The 27,704-nt window shown below is 48.3% G+C and overlaps 1 protein-coding gene across 2 annotated transcripts in view; it reads right to left on the bottom strand.

Annotated features, from left to right (window-relative positions):
* GPAT4 (glycerol-3-phosphate acyltransferase 4) overlaps positions 1 to 27,305 on the bottom strand; it is a 31,883-nt gene extending 4,578 nt beyond the window's left edge. The window contains exons 1-10 of one of the 2 annotated variants that reach the window (XM_061177233.1): positions 27,079 to 27,305; positions 14,451 to 15,434; positions 6,641 to 6,710; positions 6,186 to 6,486; positions 5,339 to 5,413; positions 4,466 to 4,555; positions 4,195 to 4,288; positions 3,309 to 3,424; positions 2,304 to 2,359; positions 1,834 to 1,919 (exon numbers count right to left, since the gene is read on the bottom strand). In XM_061177233.1, the coding sequence (XP_061033216.1) occupies positions 1,834 to 1,919; positions 2,304 to 2,359; positions 3,309 to 3,424; positions 4,195 to 4,288; positions 4,466 to 4,555; positions 5,339 to 5,413; positions 6,186 to 6,486; positions 6,641 to 6,710; positions 14,451 to 14,615 (1,053 nt within the window). In that variant the 5' untranslated portion in view covers positions 14,616 to 15,434; positions 27,079 to 27,305. The remainder of the gene's footprint in view (positions 1 to 1,833; positions 1,920 to 2,303; positions 2,360 to 3,308; positions 3,425 to 4,194; positions 4,289 to 4,465; positions 4,556 to 5,338; positions 5,414 to 6,185; positions 6,487 to 6,640; positions 6,711 to 14,450; positions 15,435 to 27,078) is intronic. The other variant, XM_061177234.1, reaches the window with a different exon arrangement.
* Positions 27,306 to 27,704: the final 399 nt, after the last annotated feature.

Below are 27,704 nucleotides of genomic sequence, written 5' to 3'. Positions count from 1 at the left end.
ACAGCCAAAAGTAAATAAATTAAAAAAAAATTAAAATTAAAAAAAAAAAAAGTAGAGAATTTTGCCTAATTGCACACCTGACTACAGAAATGAAGACATTTAGACTTAATTACAGAAACTAAAAAATCCGGATGTAACTACAGAAGGCTTAAACGGTTCGTGTTATAACACCACGAAGAAATGTGGGAGAAGAACGAGTCTTAAACAGGAGCTAGTGTGTGACTGGAAGAAAGTGCTGTTACAGTTTACACAGCATGATTGGAGAGAAACCTTTGCTGAGGGCTGATTCTCTATTCCATGCTGGGCAGACACCATGGAGAGAAAAACAAGGCAAAATTTCAAAACAGCAATACATTCCCCAAAGTCAGACAACGGCTTAATTTTGGTGGAAATGTAACAAGAGCTTTAAAACCGCTAAGGTCATACAAGTTTGGTTACCAATGACGTCTTCACAAAAACTAGAAAAGTATCTGGGAAGCAGAAGTTCTTAATCACATGTGAGCTTTAATAAACCTGCGGGTGGAAGGAAAATTTACACGCCCGTGTTCTGGAGCGGGCATAACTGTCTAAGGGTCCATGTTCCAAAACTGGCGAAGGGCAGGCTCTCAGTGTGGTTCCCGACCAGCAGTGTCAGCAGCGCCCAGGGACGGGTCAGAAACGCAAGTTCAGAAACTCCGGGCGTGGGGCCCAACTATCTGCCTTCGCACAGCCCCACCAGGTGATGCTGATGCAGCTGCACAGAACCGATGCTCTGGAGTGAGCAGGAAGGGCTTCTGTGCAGCAGCCGGTTTTTAATAAACACGCAGGGTGAGGCACTGGGCTCCCAGGACGTTAAACTGCGGGACGGCACGCACGCAATGCAAACATCTCTCCCTGTTCCCACACCCGTGGCACACACTACGAACAGAACGTTTTCTGCTGCTCCAGACCCAGCATCCTCAACGAATCCCGTGGGCAGCCCTGGTCCAGGGACCTGTAACTGTGCAGCCACTCCTCGTTCGCCATCCCTGCCCTGGTGCTCGGCCTACCTGGGAAAGCAGCGTGGCGGGAAAGCGTTCGCTTAACCAAGAAGAACCTCCTCCCCCAAATGCACCAGCTGTGCTGCCAGGTGACAATGAGGAATATTTCTTCAGAAGCCTTTGCAGACAAAAGACGCTCGCAAAAGTATGCAGACTAAATTCTAACAACAACTCTGACTCACTCTTACCCCGATCTGAGACGTCAACCTAAATACTCTAAACATAGTGACAAAGGCTGAGTTTTTTTGGAGGAAGTAGTGTAACAGCATTCTTTTAGAAATAATTATGTGGATCTATTTATAAAATCAGATGGATACGAGGTGGGAGAGAGAGGAGGAGGAAAAAGGGAAACTGGCTGAGTGCGTCCCATCTTCCTAAGCGAGTTTGGACTCTCAGAGGTTCAAGTTCCTAAAAGGTGGGGCAGACTAACAGGTTCATTTAAGGCCCCTTTACTTTCACGAGTGGCCTTCGGTCTGTCAGATGCCACGCAAGCCACGGGAGCCACGGGAGCCACGGGAGCCACAGCAGCGGGGCTGTCTCTTCCTCTAGCAGCAAGGACACATCTGCACCTACCCACCCTCACCTCTGACCGACCAAAGGCACAGACCCAGCTGGGCAGCCCCGTGCCTGCAGGAAGCCCCCTCAGGTGGACTGCCTTCCATACCGGCGGGGCTTAGGAAGAAAGAGGAACCCATGGGGGAGATGCACCAAGCTCAGAGCTCCGCAGTGTGGACTGCTCCATGGAGAGGGGGCCCAGCTCCTCCGTGCGCGTCACAGCGGTGGCAGCGATCACGTGGCCTCAGAGGGCTCGTACCTTGATCGCGACGGGGTAAACTGTGGCTCCAATTTCAAAACTTCCCTTTTTGAACATCATCACAGATGTATTGTTGATGCAGGTTCCTGAAACGCAGGAGAGAGTAAAATGCTATTTCCTTCGGTCCTTTACCCCAGAGATTAGGAGTTCAAGGATTAAATACAATAATAAAAATCACTCGATGAGAGGCCAGAGGCCCCGGCCGACTCGGGAGGGCCCAGGGAGGACTCTGCAAGAAGCTCAAGGAGCCTATCAGCAACACTACAGAAGGGGCTCCCGCAGTGGGGAAGGCCACATGACGGCACTCTGAGTCCATATTCTGAATCCTCTGAGTTTTCAGTCCCACGACCAATCTAAAGGGCCCCCACGTTACTCAGTGAAGACAGGTACCCCCAACAAGGGTGAGGACCGGGGCTCCAACACAACACTGGACTCACCCTCCTGCACGGCCTCCCCACACAGACGCTTACCCTCCGGGAAGATGAGGATGGGCAGCTTGCTTTTATCCTGCACGTGCTCGGTCAGCCTTTACAAGAGGAAAATAAAACGAAGGGTCAGACAGCCTCACGTCCATCATCATCCAAATGCATCTATCAATACCCTGTCTAGACGTGACGCTGGATGTGGTATAAAAGCGCGTTAACAAACACGACCCTCTCTTTTATAAACCCACGGGCTAATAGACAAAACTCCCAAGGACAGGGAACACCGGATGATTACTACTTAATGTGCACAGCTGTTCAATGAAGTACGTGAGTCTGTGCACAGGGGCCATGGCTCAGACCTAGGACTGTCTAAAGGGCTCACCCTCCAGAGTCCGGCAAAGAGCAGCCTCGAGAAACGCTCACCCCCGACTTCCTACAGCCATGCTGGGTGGGACCTGCAGCCCCCCTGAGACGCAGCGCAGGGAATTCAGGGACAACCCACCATTCCTGGGGAGCGGGTCTCGGCTGAGGCTTGCTTCCTCTCAATTTACGGCAAAGCTCTCGCCATCACTTGCACCACGTTTACTTTTTTTTTTTTTCTTGAAAACAGAGCTGCACTCTGTTCTGTTGCTTTAAGTGTGTTTTCATTTGTGACAATGAATTCATTTTGAGATTTCCCATGCGGCACATGCATGCCGCAACGAAGTTTGCATGCCACAACTAAGGAGCCCGCCTGCCGCAACGAAGGAGCCCACGTGCTGCAACTAAGGAGCCGGCAAGCCACAACTAAGACCCGGCACAACCAAATAAATATGAAAAAAAATAAAATAAAATCGCATTAAAAGTTCATACAGTGTTCATTACAATGGGTGCAAGGAATAAAAAAGGTTAAAAACATTACTACCTTGGGTTAGTAATAACACTAGGATTTTGATACTTTTTATACTCCATGTTTCAAAAAAACACTACTATGAAAGCAGCTGGGGCTCAGTGTAGAAGGCTGTAGAGGCACAGCTTCCCCTAAGTGCAGACTGTGTGTCACTTGTTTACCTTTTAGCCACCAGGTGGCGATCCTTCACTTCCGAGCGCTCGAACCAGACGTGGGGGCAGGCCTTCACCATGGCTCTCTGAATGACGCCCATGAGGCCGCCGTGCACCTGCCCCACCTGCTCTCAGACAAAGGAGCAAGGGCAGCGAAGCCGTCCTCACGCAAGCCCCCAGGTCCCCCGAGACACGGACCCCAACCTCTCACCCCGTAACGCTTTATCAGTAACCACAGGCTCTCACTGTTCAGAAACCACCATTAGACTCTCAATTTAAATTCTCCTTCTAATCAGTGATACCAGAGATGTGTAACTATTGATAAAAACACAGCTGAAAACCCTAAAACGAACTGTGAAGCAGAGCACACCTGTGTCCAAACGCCCTCCCTGGGCGGATTATCCAAAGCCCCCGAGCCCAGGGCCTTCAAATCCTCCCTCCCCACCTTCACTCCCCCCACCTTCACCCCTCCCCACCTTCACCCCCCCACTTTCACCCCTCTCCACCTTCACCCCTCCCCACCTTCACTCCCCCCACCTTCACCCCTCCCCACCTTCACCCCTCCCCACCTTCACTCCCCCCACCTTCACCCCTCCCCACCTTCACCCCCCCCACCTTCACCCCTCCCCACCTTCACCCCCCCCACCTTCACCCCCCCCACCTTCACCCCCCCCACCTTCACCCCTCCCCACCTTCACTCCCCGCACCTTCACCCCTCCCCACGCCGCTCACTCTGCTCACAACATCCAGGTCCCAAGGAGTCCCCAAGGCCACAGAAACAAAGGCAACAACCTAGGTCAGGCCCGTGTATAAAAACTGTGCTTACCTGTTCACACCCTTAAGAAAGAGCTCCCAGCCCTGACCAGCCTAAAGGAGCAACAGAGAGAGGCCTTACCATGGCATAATAGCCATCACTGGCCAAAATGATGACGTCAATGGGAGATGTATGATTGGCCACACAGATGCCGCCGTTTCTAGGCCGGTTCTTCCTGCGTTTAAATTGTAGGCAAAGCAACAAAAATCAGTGTGAAACAATTCATCTGGAACTCACACCTGGCCTCGGCAGCTTCCTCGGCTCTAACGACGCTCTGAGGGCCCGCGGGCCGGCTGCCAGCCCCTCGTGTTCCGCCAGCGCCACCCCTCTGTCCCATCCCGAGCCCCCTCACCTGTCGTGGTAGGTAATGATGGCCGTCAGGGCTCGTACGCAGATGCGATAGCACATTAGGTGAACGTGCTTACTCAGGAACTCCTTAAACCTGCGACAACAGGACAGAGATTTCTGTTTTTATTTTTCATACATATAGGAAGACAGGAAAAGGTGCTGAGTCCAACCATCTAACCATCACTGCCTATGGCCTTTATGACTGCCAAGTATTTTTATAAATACTAGTGTTTATGGTAAAACTCTGTATTAGCATCTTTCTGTCTACAGATAAAGAAAGAAATGATGAGGGCTACTCAAATTCACCTAAGGTAATGGGCTTAGAATTCACAGCCCTAGAATTTCCAGCACACCTGAGTCTCCTAGATTCCTTTCCTTCTTGCTGGTCAACACCCAGAGGCAGGGCAAAGGCCAGAGAGTCAAACCTCCCCACCAGCCCGGGCAAAAGAGAGGTTTGCCAGCCCCATAACTTCCCAGAAGGAGCCAATTTCTCTTATTTAAAAAAAAAAAAAAAAAGCAAACAAACAAAAAGGCCCTACCTACACGTCTTATCCTCTTACCAATTCATCAACACAGTAGAATGCTCAAAACTCAACAACATGCTATAAAACCTGCTAGCCCTGGACACTACGGGCTTGTGGTTTCTCCCTTTTGCCTTTAAAATGGGAAGAGTGTGAGGGCTGGAGGGCAAAAAGAACACAGTCACAGATCAAGACGAGTTGGAAAAAAACTTTCCTGCCTATGTCATTGCTGTTGTTGGGTTACTTTCTCCCTCTAAGAGTCTGTGGTTTGGGCTACGCCCAAAGAAGTGGCCTGGCCTTCAAGATGGGAGCCATCCCCCAGTACCTGTAGACTCGGATGCCCGCGCTCTGCTCACCTCCCGTTTGGCAGGTATCCCACCACCGTTGTGCCCACCACCAGGAGGCTAATCCCCGTGAAAGCAAGAGCTATCCTGTAACGAGAAGACAAGTTACAACACAGCAGACAAATCTGTGCCCCGAGTACAGAACTGGACGTGTGAAAATGGAAGTGGGCATCACGAAAACCCCCCGCAAGATCTGATCACCTGGACCCAGACAGGAGTCCGGGTCCCTAGAAACGCGGCCAGGCCTATCAGAACCAGAGGGCGTTCTGCTTCCAGAGTGGCAGGACACCATGGATTTGGCGTTCAGCCGACACCCTCTCCGCAGGCAGTGGCAGCAGCCAGAAGGATGGGACGGTCTACTGATGGCTGCGCCGCCCTCAGGCACCTGCTGCCCTGTGGTCTTACCCTTCCCTTTGGCTTAAAACCCTGGCAGAAGCCCAGCTTCGCTGTGAAGCAATAGGAAGTAGGGCCCGAAGGTACCAGCAGCCGGCAAGACATACTCAGAATAGCACGTGGTACAGAAACACTGGGAGATCAATACTGCCTCTGTCCTGGAGAGGAAGCTGCAGGAACAGAATCAGCCAGGCCTGGGGAGGGGTGGCCAGAAGAACATCGTGTTCCCCGTCCCTGTGTTTAGTCAGTCCAGACAAGCAATTTGTCTTTGAGAAACCCAGCTACGTCTGATACGCAGGGCAATCCGAGGGCCCTTAAAGGACAAGCCCCAGTGCAGCCTTCCGAGAGCCAGATGGCCTGGCCGGGGACAGAACGGTACTGTCCTCCTCTCTAAAGCGGGAGAGCGAAGCGGAGGGGCCGGGGGCATGGGCGGGCAGATCAGGCGTCGGGCTAGGCCCTGCCTCACCTGAGGGGCAGGAGGAAGCAGTACCGAATCAGCACTCCTAAGCCCCAGAGCACCGTGAGCCGAAGGCTGATGTACTGGAAGTTATAATTGGTCCTGCTCAGCAAGTTCCAGGACTCCAACTCCTCTGCCGAGAACCTCTTTGTCACCTCATCGTCCATAATGGTCTCCACCCCTTTCCGGCAGAAGTAGAAAATGTCAGAGAGCTCAAACTCGAGAGTGTTGTCCAGAGCCTTACTGCTACCACCCCGGCGAATTTCTTTGATCTCTTCTTCTAGTGACGTGGGATCTTTTGCAATGATTCCTGCAAGAGAACAGCCCGGTCAAGCGGCCCGCTGGGAGGAAGCATGCTGGGAATGCTCAGGGTGCTCACCAGTGGCGAGTGGGAGCGGGGCGAAAGCGCGTAGGCACGTAGTTCCGGGGGGCTGCTGGGGAGGGGGACGGAGACCCCGTCTTACCATTGGTGTAGGGCTTGTAGAGCTGATGGTTCTTCTCCTTGGCTCCTCGCTCCATCCTCAAGGTCGCCCACTGCGGAGGGAAGAGCCACACACCGCGATGAGCCCCTTTCTCGCTCGGGGGCACCTCCACTTCCGTTCCGTGCCAGCCTCAAGCCCGGTCCCCCGAGAGCGGACTGCGGCCGAGAGCGCACTGGTTCTGGAAGGAAACTCGGAGCCCTCTCCTCCTAGAGCACACCCGTCCCAGATAACCTGGACCGAAAGCCACGTCCCCGGCAGGCACAAGCTGGGAACTAGGGCTGGGCTGAGCTGCTCGGGCCTCGCCTCTCACGGCCTCCTGGGTCCTTAAGGAGCAGACAGTCCACGGACCTCAGGGGTTCCTTCGTTTCTGCCAAACAGCAGCGCTTCACCAACAGCAAAACCAAGCACCCTTTAAGCTTCTGCCCGCCACCCGGTGCTGCCTGCCTCCCAAATTATTCCAAGAAAGCAACAATTTTAGTTTTCGAGTCGATAAAGGATTTAAATAATATATATGTCTGGACTGCCCATTCACCCTCTGAGTAACCTCTAACAGGAGACCCCACAAACTTGACACAGAAAGCCTGAGAGTAGCTTAGTGTTTAAAAAAAAAAAAAAAAAGTGTTAAAAAAACAGTATTTGGAGATAAAAAAACAAAAACAAAACTAGGTTCAAATCCCAAGTTTGACAGTTATGCTGTGTCTTTTAAGCAACTCATTCCAACACTCTGGATGCTGGTCTTCTCTATCCACAAAACAGGATGATGGTCCTTCAATGTCCTACTTCACGAGGATCCAATGAGACCATATGTGACAGAACTTGGGAAACGGCAAACCCCCCGAATTGTCCTCAGTACCACTGAAATAATATGGGCTCCAGGAAAGTGAGGCTCTTCCTAGATCCTCCCTTCCTTCATTAAGAACCTTTTAGCTGTCTTAAGAGAGCCAGAGGCTGGGTCCCTCCTGCTCTCACATGCTGAGAGGCCAACACACGAGCTCCCGTCCGCCCTCCTGCAACGTGGTACCGCAGAACAGAAAGTTATGACCGCAGTGAGTCAAGGAAGCAGAACGGACATTTTAAAAGGTGTGTTTTCAAACTTCTGTTTCCACAGTTCTGCAAGGTAGAAAAGAACCCCGTCATTCCATGACGCAGCAGAATCCACACGGCACACAGCCTCTGGTGAGATTCTGCTGGCAGAGCCTGAAGTGTTAGCAAGGCAGCAGAGCCAGAAGCAGGACACGAGCTTAATCAGCCATCTGACCTCATCTGGAAATTTCTTCAAACACCACTGTCTAGAGAAAACAGAGCTTACAGAGTCACCCAGTTAAAGGTCTAAGGCAGGAAAACTCACACAGCCCATTTCAGGTAGTTAACCCTTGATGGCTTCTGGCACGGGTGATTTTCTTCTAGAAGAAAATGTAAACCTAGCTCCTACAATGGAGGAAGATGAATTCCATCTGGGAATGCCATCGAGGGAAGAGGTGGCTAAGGGGCGAGAGAGCTTACAACAAGCCTGGCACACCAGAGCTGAGGGTTGTCCGTTCTGGCCAGGACTCCGCACTGGAGCTGCAAAGCACAGAGCCAGAGAAGCTTGGTTCTGTACTGACAACTTCTGATACTTGGATCCGATTTTAACGGGCAGGGAGCACCTGCCTTCAGGCCGCTGGAGCGCTAGGACAGCACTAGGACTCACCGTCTGTGAGGACTGCCTCACGACGGAATGTGCAGGAAGGCTGTGGTTTCTGTTTTAACTGGAAAGGTGCTGGTTTCATGAGATTCCAGTCCCCTAGCTCTGTCATACTCCTCCTCCTGCCCTCCCGCTTTGTACTTTAGCTTTACTTTTCCAAACTTCAGGCACATCACAAAATGTCTCTGCGTTGAGCAGAGAACTGTCCAAGGTCAGCAGAGCAGGGGAAGAGCGACGGGCTGCTTCGCCTTGCTGTGGTGACTTGGTGCGGTGACTCACAGGAGGGCGACGGAGCCAGCGGCGCTGAGAGCTACGCAACTGGCTTCTCCGGCTTCACTTCAAGGAGCACCGCGTCCAGACGCCCAGAATAAAAGCGAGAGCTCCAGGTTCAGAGGTCATTTCCCCACAAGCCTCCTCCCTTCCCTTGATACGGGATGTTCAGGACCAGATCACTTAATTATTCCCTTTTCAGCATCTCCCAGACAGAGACTGTTAGGGGCAAGGATAATGCCGCACTCGAGCTAACAGTAAACCCAACACAGCCCTCGCAGGGGAACAACGCAGGCCCAGCCCCGAGAGGTGTGGGCAGCGCCACGGTGCATCTTTGCAGCTTGCTCACTCTGTTGAGCACTGCGGGTTAGGGGCCGAGCACACGGGGAAGGCCTGACAGTCTCTGCAGCACTCATCTCAGCGGAGACCCGCCCCTCCTCTCAGTCAGCCTCCACCGCGCTTCGCACGACCGCACCAGGGACACCCAAAGAACCAGACCCCAGAGGCCAGGCTCCCAGCACCCGTCACCGTCCGCTGCCCAGGCAGCGACGACATCTCTCCCTGCTTCAGCAGGAATCTCTCAGTAGCTACTGTCAAATCAACAATCCTGACTGCACAGCGGCATAAACCTCACGTTTCCAATCACCTGCTGGTCATGACCGCGTGCAAGTCCCCCCATCCTCACACCCGGCCTGAGAGTGAGAGGCAGCCGCACACACCCGACCCCAACGTGCTCCCCTCCGCCCGGCCCTCCTCCCACGGTCCCCAAGCTTCCCCGCCCGAGAAGGGTCCTCCCTGGCTGCCAGTGTCAGGCCACCCCTTCGTCCACCCGCTGCTTCTCCTACCTACAGCTCTCTCCCCCGCCTTCCTCGCTCCAAGCCATCTGGACACGCGCTCCCGTCTCACCATGCAACAGCTGGATTTATAGGCCACCTCACCCCCTCCAGGCACCCAAAGGCTCTTCTCTTCTGAACTAGGTACTGTCTCTAAACCAGACTGCACTTTCTCGCCTCTACCCACTGCACTTCTAGAATGCTTTCTCCCTTTTAAGATCCAGTTCAAAGGCCAAATCTTACATGAAATGCTACCTACCCAATTCCTGCAGTCACAGTTCGTCTCTGCCTGTGTATTTTAACTGGCGTCACATTCTGAATTAGTTCTGTATGCAGACATCTGTCTTTCCTACTAAACTATAACTGCCTCGAGGGGCAGGAGCCAGAACCCAGCCATACCTGCGGTCCAGCAGAATCTGACCAAGCGCCCTGCACTTCGCAGGCAGTCGATAAGGGCTGCATTTAATTCACCAGCTCCCAATATTTCTCTTCATCAAGGTCTCCGTATGAAAGACAGACCTGAACCTAAGACCACTTCCTAGCACCCTCCCCGCCATAATCCCACTCTCATCTCCTTCAGTTCGGCCTTTAAGCTACTCCCGGTGATGCTGGGACGGGGGGCGGGGGCACAGACCACACCCATGTGAAGGAGGCATTACTGCTCCCACTCCCCGGAGGAGGACGTAGATTGCAGGGTCTGAGGACTTCGGTCAAGTTTCAGAGCTGGTAAAAAATCCTCAGAAAAGTCACGCCTATCCCACCACGATCCCACGACCTGTTCAGTCTCTTCAACCTCCTCACAACCATCACTGGTTTCCAACCCATTCCGCTGTGGAGCTTAACGTCACTCATTACAGCTGGCCCATCTTCTCTGACCTGACCTGATCAATCCGCTTCACATCAGGCAAGAAGACTCAAGTTGTTTTGTTTTTTTTTCTTTCATCTTTCTCCCTTATACCCAGGCTTTCTTCTCTCCTTTTCCAAATCATTCTCAACTCAGTTGGAAGTCCACTCCTAGGAATTCTACCCCAAACAATACCATCATCGCTGTACTGAGGGTAAATCTGAAGCACAAACACTAAGATAACTAAAGTACTTTAAGTAACACGCTGCCCTCCACACACGACCATCTCCCGCAACTCAGCATTAAAAGGACCTGCACTGAGCTGTCTTCCAGGAGGAAAGACCTGGAGGATCCGCCCACGCACACATCCCCCCTTGGCAGGTACCCCAAGGTTCCTTTATATGGGGAGATGAGCTGATCATGGGAAACCATCTGTCAAGCTGCGCCGACCTAGGTCCCCCCAAAGCACAGGTATGTGTACTGCACGGACTACCAGACATCCAGCTTGAATCATCTTTATGAAGATTATCTCCTAAACTGTAAAACCGGCTTATAAGATCCCAAAAGAAAATGTAGACATAAAATTAAATGTACATGCCATTAACACAGCCATAAAATATTGCCAAGACTGAAAGGTAACAAAAAAATTTTTAAGGTGTTGTCAGCTGTGAGACATGAATGAATGTTTAAAATTCTTTACTATTATATTATTTGTCTGGTCATCTACTGCTGTGTAACAAACCACCCCATAACACTGGCTTAAAATACCACCACCATTTATTCTGCTCATGAATCTGCAAACTGCACAGGGTCTGGCATCGGCTGGGTGTCAGCTGATGCTGGTTGTCACAGCTCCCCTGCGACTGGGAGCTGGAACACCTATATGGGGCCTAGGCTTCCTCACAAAGTGGCAGCCAGGCTCCAGGGGCAAGTATCCAGAGGCAGACGGAAGTTACACTGTCACTTCTAACCTAACCTCACACGTCACACAGCGTCATGGCCACATTCTATATGTTAGAAACGAGTCACCAAGGCAGTCCCCAACTCAAGAAGGGGGCAATCAGACTCCACCTTTTGATGGTAGATGTTAGAATCACTTGGGGAGCTTTTTAAAAATGCCCACCCAAACCAATTAAATCAGAATTTCTGGGGAGATCCTAATGCTCCCAAACAAGTATATTTTAAACACTCCCCAGGTGATTCAGATGTGTAGTTAGGAAGAGACCCACGGAATTAAGATGATCTCTGAGCTTCCTTCCAACTGCAAAATTACATATAGCACCCCAGTTTAGGAAGGGATGACGAGGATAAAAAAGGCAAAATAAAGGTCTCGTCCTTATTAAAAAGCACCCACAAGTTTAGGTGTATTTTATTTTATTTTATTTTTTTTAGTTTATTTATTTTTTATTTTTGGCTGTGTTGGGTCTTCGTTGCTGCGCGCAGGCTTTTCTCTGGTTGTGGCAAGCGGGGGCTACTCTTCGTTGCGGTGTGTGGGCTTCTCATTGCGGTGGCTTCTCTTGTTGCGGAGCTCTAGGCGTGCGGGCTTCAGTAGTTGTGGCACACGGGCTCAGTAGTTGTGGCTCGCGGGCTCTAGAGCGCAGGCTCAGTAGTTGTGGCGCACGGGCTTAGTTGCTCTGCGGCAACTAAGGGCTTCCCTGGTGGCGCAGTGGTTAAGAATCCGCCTGCCAATGCAGGGGACACGGGTTTGAGCCCTGGTCCGGGAAGATCCCACATGCTGCCGAGCGGCTAAGCCCATACGCCACGACTGCTGAGCCTGCACTCTGGAGCCCGCGAGCCACAACTGCTGAGGCCCACACGCCTACAGCCCGTGCTCCACCACGGGGGAAGCCACTGCAATGGGAAGCCCGCGCACTGCAGCAAAGAGTAGCCCCCGCTCACCGCAGCTGGAGGGAGCCCACGCGCAGCAACGAACGCAGCCAAAAAAAATTTAATTAATTAATTAAAAAGGAAAAAAAAAAAGATTACCTGTCCCATGGATTGGCCCAAAAATATATAATTATAATCGACATTAAAAGCCACAAGAATGTACATCTGAAAAACACAGTCAATAGTAATAAGGATTTACTTGGCTATGAACTTTAAAATACTAATTTGAGGGGACATTTTCAAAATGGAATAGGGAATGTATATGGATTCTAGGTCTTTTGTTCCACCCAAAGTGATCCAAATTTTAAAAATTTAGCTACTACCAAAGAACTCTGGTCTGATTACTCCTATTTTTATGTTTTAAGAATAAGTATTTCCATAGGTCTATGAATTAATCACTTGCTTATAAACTTGAATAAAAGCTAGACATCACTCACTGTTGTCTCCTAGAACTTTATCAGCTGTTCTACTCACTCTATACTGATGTACGTTTTTCAGTGGCAAACGGGCATGGGTAGTTACGTGGTTCACAGGAACCCTGGGTTCTACTGAAGATTTTCGGGGACTGAAGTTTAAGAAAATTACATTTCCTGATTAATTAAAACAAACACTAAAGACTGACGAGATTACTACTTCTCAAACTTTACTGTGCACCTGGGGCTCGCTGGAATACTGATCCTAATTCAGTGGGTCTGGAGGGGGCCTGTGACCTGCATTTCTAACCAGTCTTGGGTGACACTCAGCTGCTGGTCTCAGAGCACTCTCTGAGTAGCAAGACAACCCCAGAGACCATAGGTAGGGCTCAGAAATCTTACTATTGAACATAAGTACTTAAGTAAGTACAAGCGCACCACAGCAGCATTACGGACAGCAGCCGGAAGGTGAAAATGGCCCATCAATGGATGAATGGATAAGCGGATTATGGTACAGACACACAGTGGAATATTACTCGGCCATAAAAACCAAAGTACTGAAACATGTTACAAGGTTATGCTACATGAAAGGAGCCAGTCACAAAAGAGCACACTTTATATAATTCCATGAAAATGAAATATCCAGAATAGGTCAAGCCAGAGACAGAACACAGATTCACGGTTGTCAGAGCCGGGGGAGGGAAAAAAGGAGGGCAAGTAATTAATGAGTATGGGGCCTCCTTCCAGAGAGGTGAGAGTGTGGTGGAGCTACACAGAAGTGGTGACCATGCAATACTGCAACTACCGCAAACCCGGCGAACTGTTCCCTTTAAATGGTTACCTTTATGTTCTGTCAATTTCACCTCAATTTTTTTAATGTGAAAAAAAGTCATATTCTTATATAAAATACCAAAACTCAAGATTCAGTAATATACCTAAAAATATTTCCTGCTGTAATGTAGCATTTCACACAGCTCACTTCACCTTCCAGAGTCACTATTTCTTCACTGGTTAAATCTATCACTGATAGATACCCTGGGCCACTGCAGAATTACAGGGAACCAAAGGAAAATGAGTGAGACTATTCTGAACCGTAAGATACTATCTGAACAAATATAACTGCGTTGTGTTTCCTATTATGGTCTCAGCCGTGGAAAAGATGAACCTGAAGATCTGGTGACTACTGAAAACAAATCCTGTTAATAAATCACCACGTCTCTGAAGAGATAGTTAAAAGGCTTGTGGCAGAGATCAACTTCCAGGAAATATCACTTCTCACTCATTTCCTTCCCACTGTGACCAGTTCTGTTCAGCGGTATAACGACTTAAGTTCTGACATATGTTAAGAAATATACACTTCTCCTCCTCTATCTTTCAGAAAATAGAAAAATTCATCAAATGCCCTTTTCTGTTACTTCTTTTTGTCTGAAGTGCAAGAACGTATTTAAGATAAACATTTGAAAGAGCGAAAAGACTCTCCCATACTTATCAGTCAGGGAATATGCCAGCAGCAGCTTTGAGTTGCAATATCTGTTACATCACTGTCCGGCAGTGATTTTTTCTTTAATTCTAAGTCCCTCCATTTGAAATAAACAGGCAAGGTGTGGGGTCATGGAGTAGGTGCCTTTGCTCAGACAGACCAAACACACAAGTCCCTTAGCTCAAAAGAAAGACTGCTGAAGGCTTTCACAAGCTCACGTTTAGTTATTCTTTCTACTCAAAGTGCCACTTCCTTCCCATTCTCCCAACTCTCTCCACATCCAGCAGCGAGTTCACAATCAACCAGACAAGAACAACTCTTATTGCTAATGGCACTTCCTCCCTCCTCTGTGAAGCAACCGTTTGTAAACAGCACACTCACCGCAAAGATCTTTAACAAAGTTTTCATGTAGAGCTTTCGGATACCAAAGGAGACCCCGAAAACGGCGGGGACGATGATGAAGACCAGGAGGAGGGTGAAGAGGACGGTCAGGGAGATGCCCAGGAGGCTGACAATCAGGCTGTCAAAAGGCAGCAACAGGAACATGGTGGAGGATGCAGGCCAGGCCAGCGCCCTCCTCCCCACGAACAAAGCTCGGCCTCAGATGGTCCTCTCCGACAGCACTGGCCTGGGGAGGGGCACCAACTCCATTCCCAAGTTCACGTCACTCGACGGCCGGAACAGAGAGCCTGGGAGTGGGATGAGAGCAGAACGGGGCCCCCGAGGCGGCCAGCCCTCCCCAGAAGAGACGGGCTGCAGGGGTGGACGGGGCAGGGTCAGTCTTCAGTGCCAGCATCCGAGGCCAGGCAGAGTGTCTGGGCGAGTGAGCAGCGAGGGCGCGATCTGGGCTCTGCTACTCTCGCGCTGCTTCCAGAAGTTTTACTTTTTCTCCTGTCCAAGAGCATTTAGCAGATAAATCTCTCCTGAGGATGTGTCATTGCCAGAAGTACCAAGAAGAGTTCAACTTGGTGCCAGAAAATTCCTGATAACTCCAGTGGAGGAGGGTGACCGCTGGCACTTCCCACAGAAGGCTAGCGAACGTCAATATGTGGAAATTAAATAACTGTTTTCCTTAAAACTCCTTCATAAGCTGAAAATTGCGTCCACCGTAGAGCGTTCACACCCGGCCCCGTGCTTGCTCTGGAGAGGCTCCGGGCGCACTGCTCCCAGGACCCTCCTCTCTGGAGAGCTAGAGGCCGCGCCAGGAGGCCGCAGGTGCTGGCACGGCACGCCTCATGCTGCCTGCGGTGCGTGGAATTCCAGACGCGTCTGGCGCTGGTTTCCTCTGGATACTTTTCTCCCTAAGGCCCCCTTCTCAGCGCTGACCCGGGTTCTTGGCAAGAAGTTGCTCACATGCTGCCGAAGCTGGAGGTGGAGACAGAAACACCATCCGTCACACAAACACAAAGCAAGGGGAGAGACATCACGATGCTCTGGGGTGGGGCCCGGTGCGTTTTAGGGTCAGCCTAGAGCCTGTGCCGCTCTCACAACGTCAAGGTCAAAGGGACCGCGCAGAGCAGCAGGCGGCAGACGCGCGTGTGGAGGAGAACCACAGATGTTTCATACAGTTTTCAACCCCGATGAAACGACGACCTGCGGCCGCTCAAACTTTTCTAATAGAAAATGTATGCATATTTGGGGTTAGTAGAGGCAAACTATTACGTATAGACTGGACGGACTACAAGGTCCTGATGTAGAGCACAGGGAACTATATTCAATGTCCTGGGATAAACCATAGTGGAAAAGAATACGAGAAAGAATGTGTATGTATAACTGAGTCACTCGGCTGCACAGCAGAAACTAACCCAACATTGTACATCAACTATACTTCAATTAAAAAAAAAAAATCAATACCTTAGACTTCAAACAGAAGAAAAAGAAAATACACGGACATAAGACGCATCTCAAAAGACAAGGAAGGCACACTCAGCGGAGTACACGTGCCTCCCACCTGTCCCCCACTGCCCAGTTCTTGTCCACAGATGCAACCGCATCATCAGCCTCGTGTTCTTCCTGAGACGTTCTACGCGCACACGAGGAAATCACTCCGGCCCACCTCGCACCCAGGCAACAGTAATGACGGCACACTACGAACACCGCTTTTTGTTTTGTTTTGTAGCTTAACATGTCTTGGGAGAGTGTTCCCGCAGTGCACACGGAGCTCCCTTACTCTTTGCAGGTGCATAGTTCTCAACCGTAAGAATGTTCCCTGATTTGGTTAACTGCTTTCCTGAGGTTGGACACCAATGTTTCTACCCTTTTTTTGTTATAAATAATGTAATGAATGTGCCTACATGATTCAGCATACAAAATGCACATGCAAACATATTTGCAGGATCAATTCCTAGAAATGGAATTGCAGGGGAAAAGGAAATCTAGGTTTAAAAAAAATAATAACTCTTGTTTTTATTTATTTCCTCCCAGATTTACTGACATTTAACTGACAGATAACACTGAGCAAGTCTGCAGAGTACAAAGCATGACTGATACACCTACACATTGCACACCTGCATATCGCAACGTGACATCCACAGAGTATTAGCCAAATATTTACCTTTTTTGTGCGTGTGGTGGGAACATTTAAGATCTACCCTCTCAGCAACTTTCAAGTATCTAATACAGTATTGTTAACTATAATCACCACACTGTCCATTAGATCCCCAGAACTTATTCATTTTATAACTGGAAGTTTCCACCCTCTGCCCAACATTTCCCAACTTCTCCTACCCCTTGATTCCGGGTAACCACCATTCTTTTCTCTGTTTCTACAAGTTCATATTTTCTGGATTCCACATTTATGTGAGAATACACAATTTTTGTCTTTCGCTTCTGACTTAGGAAATATAGTTTTAATATTACAAGATATTGTCACATTTTCTACAAAGATTAACTACTCCAGCCTTTCTGGCCACCCTGGCCACTCTTTTTTTTTTTCTTTAAGACTATTTACATTGGGGATCACGCTTGGTGGTGTGCATTCTATGGGTTTTGACAAATGTATAATGACATGTATCCACCACTAAGGTACCACACAGAATATTTTCACTGCTCTAAAAATCCTCTGTGCTCAGATTATTCATCCCTCCCTACCCCCAACCCCTGGTAATCACCGGTCTTTTCACTGTCTCCATAGTTTGGCTTTTCCCAGAATGTCATATGGTTGGAATCAGAGTATGTAGCCTTCTTGGTTTCTTTTACTTAATACAGCCACTTATTTTTTAAAATTTCACTATTTCTATTTTATATTACTCATTCTTAACCACAAGTTACCACTCCAAGTTCTGAACTTGGGAGCATCCTATCACGTCTCTCTGGCAAACATTTTGGCCTCACGCCAATCACCTTCTGGCTCGGTTCCAATACTTTTACAAGTTCAAGAAATGGAACAAATGAACAGGTGACTGACTTCACCTTGAGTTCTGTCCAGTGCTGTTTAGAATTCAAAGCCCTTTCTCAAGTTATCTCACAACCTGTCAGTATGTATTCTTTCCATTTTACCAGTTAGGAAACTAAGCGAGGTAGACATGGATCCCGTTCTCTGACTCCTAACGGCTCCCATTACATCCCACACACCTAGCAATTAAATTAAAAACACAACGTTTCAGTGGCAGGGATCCTCCACTTCTTCCACTTTCACATGACCATTATCACTGCTAATGTTTACTGACCGCTCACAGCACGGACACTGAGCTAATACAGCAAGCACTGTGCACACGCCATCCTCACTGAAGGCTCACAACAACCCCACAGGGGAGTTATCATCACTGCTATGAGAGGTAAGGGAGCGGAGGCTTAGAGGACAAAGTCACCCGGAGTCACACAGCTATAAATGGCACAGGAGGAACTTGGACAAGTGCGCCTATCTCACAGCCCGGCTCTTTAATCACCAGGCCCTCCTAGCTCTCAAACTACCTTGAGCTACATTAAAACTTCCTTCACGCCAGGCCTGCTCGATAGAACTTCTTGCCATCAGAGAAAAACCACAAGACAAATCTGGATTCATACATCGGAATTTGGTGTTCTCAGAATCCAAGGTACAAACCTGCTCGTTCATTTTTATAAACTGGCCAAGCTGACAGTACATGCCAGATTTCTAATGACATCCCAACGGAGGTTCAGGAAATTAGATATATTTCTGAGACTTAAGTCAATTCGCTGAGTCACTGTATTCCTTAAACCTGTCCAATTCCAGCCTAATTCCAGGGTCACACCTCTGTCCCACTCTCCCATCCCTGTCCCACTGCACAGCTGCTGTCACATTAGCCAAGGTTACCTTGAGTTCCATGAACCTAAGGTGACCAACACCAGGGTCACTTTGACGTCCCAAGCCAGAGCTTAGATCTCTTTCCTCTGGATCACAATCAACTGAGAATTCCCAAGATTATTCTGGGTTCGTGTCCCCAAAACATCCAAGTAAACACAGTTAGCAATAATCTCGTCACCTAGTTCAGAGGTGGACACAACAGGCCCACAGGACAAACCTGGGCCAGTTTTTACAAGGCTCGTGTCCTAGGAACGGTGTTTACATCTTTAAAGAGTTGTAAAAAAAAAAAAAAAAAAAAAAAGAATAACATGTGACAGAGACCACGGCCAGCAAAACCTCAACAACTTACTATCTGAACCTTTACAGCAACAGTGTGCAGACCTCTGTCTCGGCTGCTCTTTCCTCCCCTCCGAGGCAGTGACCTCCCCCTTGTTGCCCTCCACTCCCCGCACCCCCAGAGACTCCAGAACTCGCAACAGCAACTAGCCAAATGAGTTCTGTGGCCAAATTTAACAATCTTCCCGAGAATTCTTAGAGGCAAAGACGAGGCCAGCACGCTGTGGTTATCAAACAGGCCTCCAAACGTCTTGCCGGACTAGCGAACCAGCCATCACAGCCAGAGGTGCTGGCGTCTTAAGGCCCCTTAACACAGACTTTAGTCTCTGGAAATACCGGGAAACTGCTCACGTGAGAACTCCATCACACCACAGTTTCTAGATAAATGCTTTTGTAAGAGAGGCTATCACTTTGCCTCAAGTAAATATAACCACGACTCCTTGGCAGGAGGCAGGGGAAGCTATCAGCTCAAGGCACTAGTTACCCCTTCTCTTCCATTCCACACCTTTCAGCCAAATCCACTGAGAGTCGCTTGGACCAATGTTCCCCCAACAGTCCACATGGTCCAGAGAAAAACAGAAGACCCAACTAGTTCTGAGCCTTTTAGGAGGGAAGATGGCCTCATCCTAGGAATGTGACAGTCCACCACTAAGCTAATGAAACTCTTCAACCCACTGAATGGCAAATCTGGGCCCCCAAATGGCCCACTTTCCAGGGCTTCTCAGTTCTCAGGGTGACGACATCAGGGCACATACTATGTGCCACACACCATGTTAGGCATTAGGCATTCAGTGCCTAGAGACAAGTACTCAGCAAACAGGCACATACACAGTCATCACTTCCCACTTCGATGACTGCCAACAAGAAGAGAGTCCTGGGTGGAGAAAGAGGAACCCTCCTGCACTGTTGGTGGGAGTGTAAATTGGTGCAGCCACGAAAGAAAACAGTATGGAGGTTTCTCAGAAAACTAAAAGCAGAGCTACCATATGATCCAGCAATCCCACTCCTGGGCATTTATCCAAAGAAAACAAAAACATTAATTCGAAAAGATCCATGCACCCCAATGTTCACTGAAGTATTATTTACAATAGCCAAGATACAGAAGCAACCTAAGTGTCCATCAAGAGACAAATGGACAAAGAAGATGTGGTACATATATACAATGGAATACTATTCAGCCATAAAAAAGAATGAAATTTTGCCATTGGCAGCAACATGGATGAACTTGGAGGGCATTATGCTAAGTGACATAAGCCAGACAGAGAAAGACAAATGCTGTATGGCTACCACTTACATGTGGAATCTAAAAAATACAACAAACTAGTGAATATAACAAAAAAGAAGCAGACTCACAGATATAGAGGGCAAACTAGTGGTTATCGGTGAGGAGGGCGAAGGGGTACTATAGGGGTGGGGAACTAAGAGGTACAAACTATTAGATATAAAATAAGCTACAAGGGTATACGGTACAACACTGAGGATACAGTCAATATTCTACAATAACTATAAATGGAGTATAACCTTTAAAAATTGTGAATCACTATTTTGTACACCTGTAACTTACATAATATTGTACATCAACTACACCTCAACTAAAAAAAAAAAAAAAAAGAATATAAGAGTCCTGGAAGAGAAAATAAAGGAGGGAACTTACAAATTTAAATCAGGGCTTCTAAACCAGTTCTGACTCATCACAAGGCAGGGACTATTATGATTTGCAGCTATAGAAACTTCTTTTCTGCTAGCTCTCCATGACTCTGTGACACATCCTACACTTCAGGGGACCATACCTACTACCAGAATATGTCCAGAGACACGCCACATACGAACTCAAAAAGGAGAAGATATGCCATTTTATTAAAAATAAGTGCTTAGGCTACACAGGCATAATGCATTTTTAAAGCACACTAAGCACAATGTCTGTTATATATATTAGATCTCAATACATGGCACATATTATCACTTCATTACGATCAGAAGACACCCAGAGCACTGCCTGCAGTTCTAAGCACCCCACTTTTTAAGAGGGCTAGATACAGAGGAAGGCATTTCAAAGTATGTCACAAAACCCACAAACCAAAAACTACTCCGTGGTGCCTAGCAAGCACTAAGTGCTCATACAAAGGTCAGCTGTAAAGCCAAGAAATGTGAATTAAAAGTACAGTGAGGGGCAAAAAAAAGTTTCTTATAACCCACCCTATTGGTGAAAATGAGAGAATACCCTCAAATACTGCTGACTGGAGTGTACAACGGTACAACCTCTATGCAGAACAATTCGGCAATCACCGTCAGAACTTGAAATACATATAACCTTAGATCCAGCAACTCTACTTCTAAAAACTTATGCTAAAGATAAACTGCAACAGTAGCTCTCAACCAGGGGCGATTGACTGTAGCCCCCTGGGGAGGGAACACCTGGTAATGTCTGCAGACATTTGTGATTGTCCTAACTTGCGATGGGGGGCTCCTGGCATCCAGCGCTGACTGCGGACAGGGAATGCTGCTAAACGTCCTAAACAGCCCAGGCCACCCCTGCCACCACAAGGAGGTATCCAGCCCCAAACGGCAACAGTGCGGAGGCTGAGAAACCCTGTGCAAAAGGAGGTATGTGCAAGGTTACTGACTCCAGTACTGTCTGTAATATCAAGAGAAACATCACTATCCGATAGTCAAGGATATAGTGGAATACTAGTCATCCGTTAAAAAAAAAGAGAGAGTGAGACATCTACATATGCACCGAGAAGAAACAACCTCCCAGTGAGATGCAGAACAAGGTCCACCGCAAATACCAACTGTGAGGGAGGGAGGAAAAGGACAAATACATACAGTGTGCGTGTGTACCTGCAAAGACACACATCTCTGGGAAGAGACACAGGAGACTGGCAATGGCAGCTGCCTCTAGGAATGGAAGGAAGGCATCACTCTATCTTTTTGGTACTTTTAAAACTGTGTTTATCATTTTGAATAGGTAACAGACTCATGATTCAAGAATCAAAACAAACACATCAGGGTTTGAATCCTCACTCGATCACTTAACTGGTAGTGTGAGTGTGACTTTGAGTGAATTACTTAATCTCTTTAAACTTCTGCTCAACATCTTCTAAAAAGACTGTTCACATTTCACAGTGCCTAGAACAAGGTAAATGTTCAAAATACATTAACTGTTATTACTGCTACACTAAGTTCCTGTTATTATGAAGGAGAAGGGGGCACTGGAAGGTATTTCCCAAGAAGTCATGACATTACACTGACAAGAAATCTCTTTCAACACCACGCCTGCCTAAAGGTGTTTACAATCCCTAAGGTGGCTGGCGCAAACCACAACTTTATTAGTGAATCACTGAGAATTCTAATGCAAGCTCCTCTAATGGTTTAAATTATTGAGGCTTGGAAGAGTTGAGTGACGAGACAAGCTACAAAATTGGCCAGTAACAGAGGCAGGACTAGAACTTACATCTGCCCCCCAACCCCCCGTCTTGTGGTCTTTCTGCTCCCCAGGCTGGCCTCTCCTTTGCTTTGGGGCAGGTTACACTTGAGAGGAAAGCCATCCATTTTTCCTAGTTTACTCTGTCAGGTCACAGACCCAGCAAATGCCCCCATTCTGATGTGATGGTAAATAAATGCACGTACACAGAGGAAATGTACGCTGGGGGGAATTTGATGTCAAGCATGTCAGAGTAGTGGAGTATAAGAAATATGCCTGAATAGGACGCTGCTGCTTAGGAGGAAAGGTGTAAAAATGCTTCCAAGGAGTTGGGACAGCACAGAGCTGCTAGGTGAAGTGAACCTGAACTGCTGAAAAACCAGGGACATGCTTACAGCCGACAGCAATCCTGGATAAAACAGATGGTCCAAGACAAAGCCAGGATATGTCAGGCTCAAGGATGACTCAACTCACTAGGAAGAAGACAGGAACATGGTCAGTTTCAGGGTCTTGGTCTTAACTAAGGTCATTCTGACCCTACGTACTTTCTCCTTGCCTAGAAAGGCCTCACGTCAGCTGGACCTGGGTAACAAGAAACGTGGTACCAAGTTCAACCCAAAGCAACATAACCCGCATAGCTGGAAAAGAAAAAAAGGACAAAGATACAGGATACACTGACATTCTGGGGCCATCAGTTTAAGAAAGGACAATTTCATTTGCTGGGGCTATAAGAGCCAAGAGGTTTCGTTACCCAACCTGAACACCGCTCTCAGAGCTCCATTTCAAAATCAGTGCTTTGACATCTGAGTATTGTATATGTAACTGGAAGCAACTTCCTGGCCTTCTTTTTTCAAAAATGTGTGTCTGGTTTATTTTACTTAGCATAATCACTCTGAGAATCATTCATGCTGCTGCCCGTGTCAACAGTTCATTCCCCATTGCCGAGCTGTTTCCCTTGGCAGAACAGGCCACGGCTTCTTTATTCACTCACCTAGTGATGAGTCCTTCCAGTTGGGGACTGTTACGAATAAAGCCGCTATCTACAAGCCTTGCATGGACATACACTTTCATTTCTCCTGCGTAAATACCTAGGAGTGGAATGACGTAAGTGTACGTTTAGCTTTTAATGAAACGGCCAAACTGGCTTCTGAACTGGTTGTACCATCTTGCATTAATTCTCACCAGCAGCGTCTGAAAGTTCCACGTGCTCTACATCTTCACCAACACTCAATATGATCAGTCTTTCTAATTTTAGACATGCTAATGGATGTTAGGTGGTATCTCACGGTTTTAATGTTTCCCTCATGACCAATGATATGAAGCATCTTCCATGTGCTTATTGGCCACCTGTATATCCTCTCTGGTGAAGCGCTCAGATCTTTTGCCTACTTTTTATCAGGTTATTTTATTATTGAGTTTTATCACTAGCCATTTTTTAAAAGTCAAACATTCCCCCCCCCCAAGACTAAGCAGTCTCTTTACAATGAGAAAGCATTTCATCACAAAGGCACAAAATCTGTGAAACATCAGACTTCTCGGTTCAACTTGCCACAAGGTTGAAACAACCCTAATTGTGCAAAGAAAAGTCACCAAAACCACAAACTCTAACCTCAGACCTGTACATTACCAGGAACATAAAATGCTCTTTCATCTCTATGCGCAGCCGACAGTGATTCTGCACCGTCCAACACAGCAGCCGCTAACCACGTCTGACCCTTGAGCACTGGAGGTGTGGCCAGTCTAAACTGAAACGTGTTGTAAATGTAAAATAGACACTGGAATTTCAGTGCTTTAGGGTGAAAAAAATGAATGTAAAAGATCTCGTTAATAATTTGTACACTGATTACACGTTGAAGTGATATTCTAGATAATCTGGGTTAAATAAAATATATTATTAAACTTCACCTGTTTCTTTTTACTTTTTTTAAAGTGGCTACTATAAAATTTAAAAAACTGTACATGTGGTTTGTGTTATGTTTCTTTTGGATAGCACTGACCACAAACTTTTAAGGCAGACCCTGAAGATACTGTATCTCCAACTGGTAAGGGAAAAAATACATACATGTAATATCTTCCCCGCCCTACTCCTCTGAGGTGTGAAGAGAACAGTGCAAAGGAAGGGGCTGAGAACTGGACTCAGGAGTCGTCTGAGGTTGGAGGCCCAGCTCTGTTACTCTCTGCTCTGTGTGACCTTCAATAAGTCATTCACCTTCTGTGGATTTAAGTTTCCTCACCAGCTTTTTGGTTTCTATTTTTTTAATTCAAAAAAAAGTCAACAAAAGCGTATCATGTGCCTACTTTTTACAAAGCATCATTCTAGAACTGCAGATCTTGAGCTAACAGTTTAATAGAAGGCAAACACACTAACAACTATTATGAACACAAAATAAAAAGAGCTCCCAGAGAGAGCAAACCAGCCTGTATGGCTGGGTGGCGTGTGCATGTATCAATGTGTTTTAAAGGAGAGAGTACCTTTAAGGACTTACGAAAAACTCCAAGCACTTACAACACTCCTCCTAACTCTAAAATTCTGTGCTCTTAAAAAGTATTCATCATGCTATAGAGTAAGCATTATTATACAGGAAACTGATGACATTTGCTCAGGTCCTCCCCGTGAGTATAATGATACAGTAAGAAGTAAATGACATGCCATGATGAGGGAGGTTGTTTTACGTGAAGAAACAATTCTGCAGTACAGCTCAAGCTTAACCAGGACCAAATATTCTCCAACACACACCAACTCCTCCGCCAAAACATACAATTCCCCCACCCCCTCATGTCTTCAGGGGCGATGATTTACCAAGACACCCTGATGCTGTTCATTTGAGCGGCATTTCCATAAACTGGATGTGCATGACAACTACTGTATTTAGGTCACACACTCACAGAAGAAAAGTCCATCCTGAAAGTAAATTTATAAACAATTATGTCACATCATATAAACTGAACTTACAAGCAAACTCCAAGAAGTCTACATACAAGGATTCCCTTGTTCACAGCATCCCTCGGGCAGCATTTAAGGGTAAAAAAAATTGAGGTCCAAGTACTGAATTTAGCTGTCTTTCTTGAGATACGGAAACTTAATTGCCTAAAGTGTGCTAGAAAATGCAGACCATGGTTTTGTTTTTAAAAAAAAAAAGCCTAACCCATGATGCATCCAGCCCAGGATTCTTACCTGCTCACGGCAAGGAAGGATGTTTTTATGGCAGGGTGCTACTGTTCTCTCGGCCACAGAGCATAACCTCAGGGGTACACCCCCTAAAAACCATGCCAGTTTCCCTTAGTCACTCTTCATTCAGTAGCTATGAATGTCATCCAAATCTTTTAAAGCTTGTGCTTATTCTGTTTGGAATTCCACTTTTAAGGTCAGCGTCTTCCCATGTTTCCTAAAAGCTATGATGAGAACTCCTCAACTTGTCCCAAATCTAGCTTAAGAAATAATTTAAGGCCTATCCCCTAGTTTCATTATTCCAGATTTTGGTGGAAAGGTTCCTATTTGCCTACCCAAGCCCTTCATCGGAAGAGTTTTCAGTCATAGCCCTCCCACACATTTCTCTTTCCCAAAGGAAACAACATAAACGCAAGCAGCATGGTACGGGAGAAAGACTAGATGCGGAGCTGGGAGATGTCTTTTCCAGCCTCAGTTCGACCTCTCTCATTCCCTGTAGATCTGGACAAGTCACTGAACCTCTCTGGGCCTTAACGGCTCATCAAAAATGAAAAAGACAAGGTGATCTGGAAGTTCTCATCCACACCTTCTGTTTTAACCTGTCCTCCAGCCGCTTAATTATTTTAGATGCCCTTTTCTGGTGCTTCTCCAATGCTATTGCGTATTTCTGACTTGAAGGACTTGTAATAGACTATGTCCCAATAAAAGTAAGTTATGGCTTTACTCCATAAAGTCGTAAAGTAAGATTTTTATTTTGACTCTCAAGCTACTTTTGACATCAAGGATTTACCCCAGAGACATGGGGGCGCGCGGAAGGGGGATGTGGATTAGACATGTTCAGTCATAGGTGAGTTCTTGAAGCTGATGATGGGTACATGCTGGTTCACTATTCTATCTACTCTTCCATGTCTGAAATTCTCCATAATACAAGGTTGAAAAAAAATCACTGTCAAAGTGAGAAAATAATACCTAACTGGCATTAATAGGACTCTTTTCTACCATCTCTGGCATAAGGATAATTGCTTTTCATACCGTTTCCCTTGGGTTGAGATAGAATCTACAAAACATGAAACTAAACAGAGGTACTCAAACTTCAGCCAAAATTAAGAAAAATGAACCAGAAAGCAAATTCTTCAACGGAGCTCAAGAAACTTATCAGCGAGAAGGTCCGCGGCACAGAGGCCTTGAGCAGTGAGGCACTGATATCTAGTACAGCATGGAGCTTACTTCCACAGAACTACAGTATGTTTCATATGGTATCTTTTCCCTAACTTTTTTTTAACTGTGAAAGTTAAAGCCCTCTGTGACACCGAGAGTGAGGAAATAAACAAGACCCTCCGGTAGGAGGATGCTTCGCAGGGCGTGAAATCAAAACGGAAAGGCAAGGGATATCGAGGGTTAAGAAATCCTGAAGAAAGCAAAATGGGGATCCTCTGGAGAACAGGAGCGGAAAACGTACATCCCAGGGACACCAAAGAACTTGAGCAGTCACGGTGCAGGCGCTTCCCCGTGATCTCGCACCCTCCCGAGCGCGCGGAAGGCAGGCCGCGGGGGCCGGGATTCGGCAGGACACGCGGGGGCGCGGGCCGGAGGGCGCCGCAGGGACGGGCGGGCCCGCTCCACCGCAGGGAGGGCGGCACGTTCCGGCGCCGGGAACCCCCCGGCAGCGGCAATGGTGCCTCCCAACGCCGGGGGCGAAGGGTGGGAGCGCAGGGAGCGGGGCCGCCCGACCGTAGCCCTCACGGGCGCCGGCCCAAACCCCGGCTCCCCCAGAGGCCCGTGACCTTCAGGAACGGGCCGGCCGGACCGTACTCACCTACCTCGAGGCTCCAGGCGGCAAATCCCTCCGGGGACCGTCCGTCCCGCCCTCGCCGCCGCCGCCGCCGCCGCCGCCGCCGCCGGCCGAGGCGTGCGTAAGGACGTGCGCGCGCCCGCCCTTTGTCTATGCCGCCTTGACGTGACCCTCGCGTCCAGTCCCCACCCTTCCGTCATCTAACCTCACGCCCCGTACCCACGCGCTGGCGCGCGCCCGGTCGGGCTGGGCGGGGCCCCGAGGGGCGGGGAGATGGGGGCGGGGCGCCGGGAGATGAGCAGACGGGGCGCCAAGTCTTGGGCCGGGGAGGCGGGGAGGCGGGGCGCCGAGGGGAGGGGCGATGGGGAGGCGGGGCTCCGAAGGGCGGGGCGCCGGGGAGACGGGCACACGGAGAGCCGAATTGAGGGCCCAGGAGGCGGGGAGGCGGGGCTCCGCGTTACGAGCCCCAAGTGGGCGCGCCCGGGACTCTCCAAGCTGCCACCTGGCGGGCGAGGACCGCTGCCTGGGCTGGGCCAGCTGCTGCAGAGACCGGTACTGTGTGCGCCGGGCCCTGGTCGCCTGCTGCTAGCCTGGCGCGTGCCCCCGAGACTCCTGCTGTGATAAGGGGAGCACTCCCTAAAGAGAGGTCT

The sequence above is a fragment of the Eubalaena glacialis genome, chromosome 20 (genome assembly GCF_028564815.1).
Source record: "Eubalaena glacialis isolate mEubGla1 chromosome 20, mEubGla1.1.hap2.+ XY, whole genome shotgun sequence".
Classification (NCBI taxonomy): Eukaryota; Metazoa; Chordata; class Mammalia; order Artiodactyla; family Balaenidae; genus Eubalaena; species Eubalaena glacialis.
This window is presented reverse-complemented; position numbering and strand designations above follow the sequence as displayed.